Source organism: Priapulus caudatus, unplaced genomic scaffold (assembly GCF_000485595.1).
Source record: "Priapulus caudatus unplaced genomic scaffold, Priapulus_caudatus-5.0.1 Scaffold5476, whole genome shotgun sequence".
Taxonomy (NCBI): Eukaryota; Metazoa; Priapulida; class Priapulimorpha; order Priapulimorphida; family Priapulidae; genus Priapulus; species Priapulus caudatus.
Genome location: NW_014582537.1, coordinates 1,740 through 2,269, shown reverse-complemented (window position 1 = coordinate 2,269; position 530 = coordinate 1,740). Strand labels below are relative to the sequence as shown.

At 37.9% G+C, this 530-nt stretch overlaps 1 protein-coding gene across 1 annotated transcript in view; it reads left to right on the top strand.

The window, feature by feature from the left end:
• Positions 1-136: 136 nt before the first annotated feature.
• LOC106819984 (DCN1-like protein 5) overlaps positions 137-530 on the top strand; it is a gene marked incomplete at its 5' end in the record, with an annotated part of 1,949 nt that continues 1,555 nt past the window's right edge. Inside the window, one exon of the mRNA XM_014824548.1 lies at positions 137-228. Coding sequence (XP_014680034.1) covers positions 137-228 — 92 coding nt within the window. The remainder of the gene's footprint in view (positions 229-530) is intronic.

Here is a 530-nt window from a genome sequence, read left to right as displayed (position 1 = left end):
GAGAGAGAGAGAGAGAGAGAGAGAGAGAGAGAGAGAGAGAGAGATAGAGCGAGAGAAAAGGAGAGAGAGTGCTATGAAGAGAGAGAAAGAGAGAGCTGAATGCATTATCGTTATTGTTTTTTCTTTTTCTTTACAGTTCTAGAAAGTCGGCTAAGCTGGCGTCCCATCACAGCGCGTCTTCCAATTACTCATCAAAACAATGCGTTGTTTGGTTTCATGAGTATGCAAGTACGTACGAGCTGTTGTATTCATGCACATAAACATGCTTTCGTATCGCAGTACGGTCTGATGCTGATAATTATCTTATCACATGCCGAGTCCGTTCCCTTGTTTACACATATATTATTGACTCACATAGATCATTCTAATGTTGATCATAAGAATGGAAATAGTTATTAGGTCATGGTATTAGTCATTAGTAATGGTAGTAGGTATTATAAAGAATATTTCCATATGTTAAAGGCATAATATTTCCATCGATTATGCAAAGTTGACGAATGCTACAGTAACTGGCACCTTGTGTAGTTAAT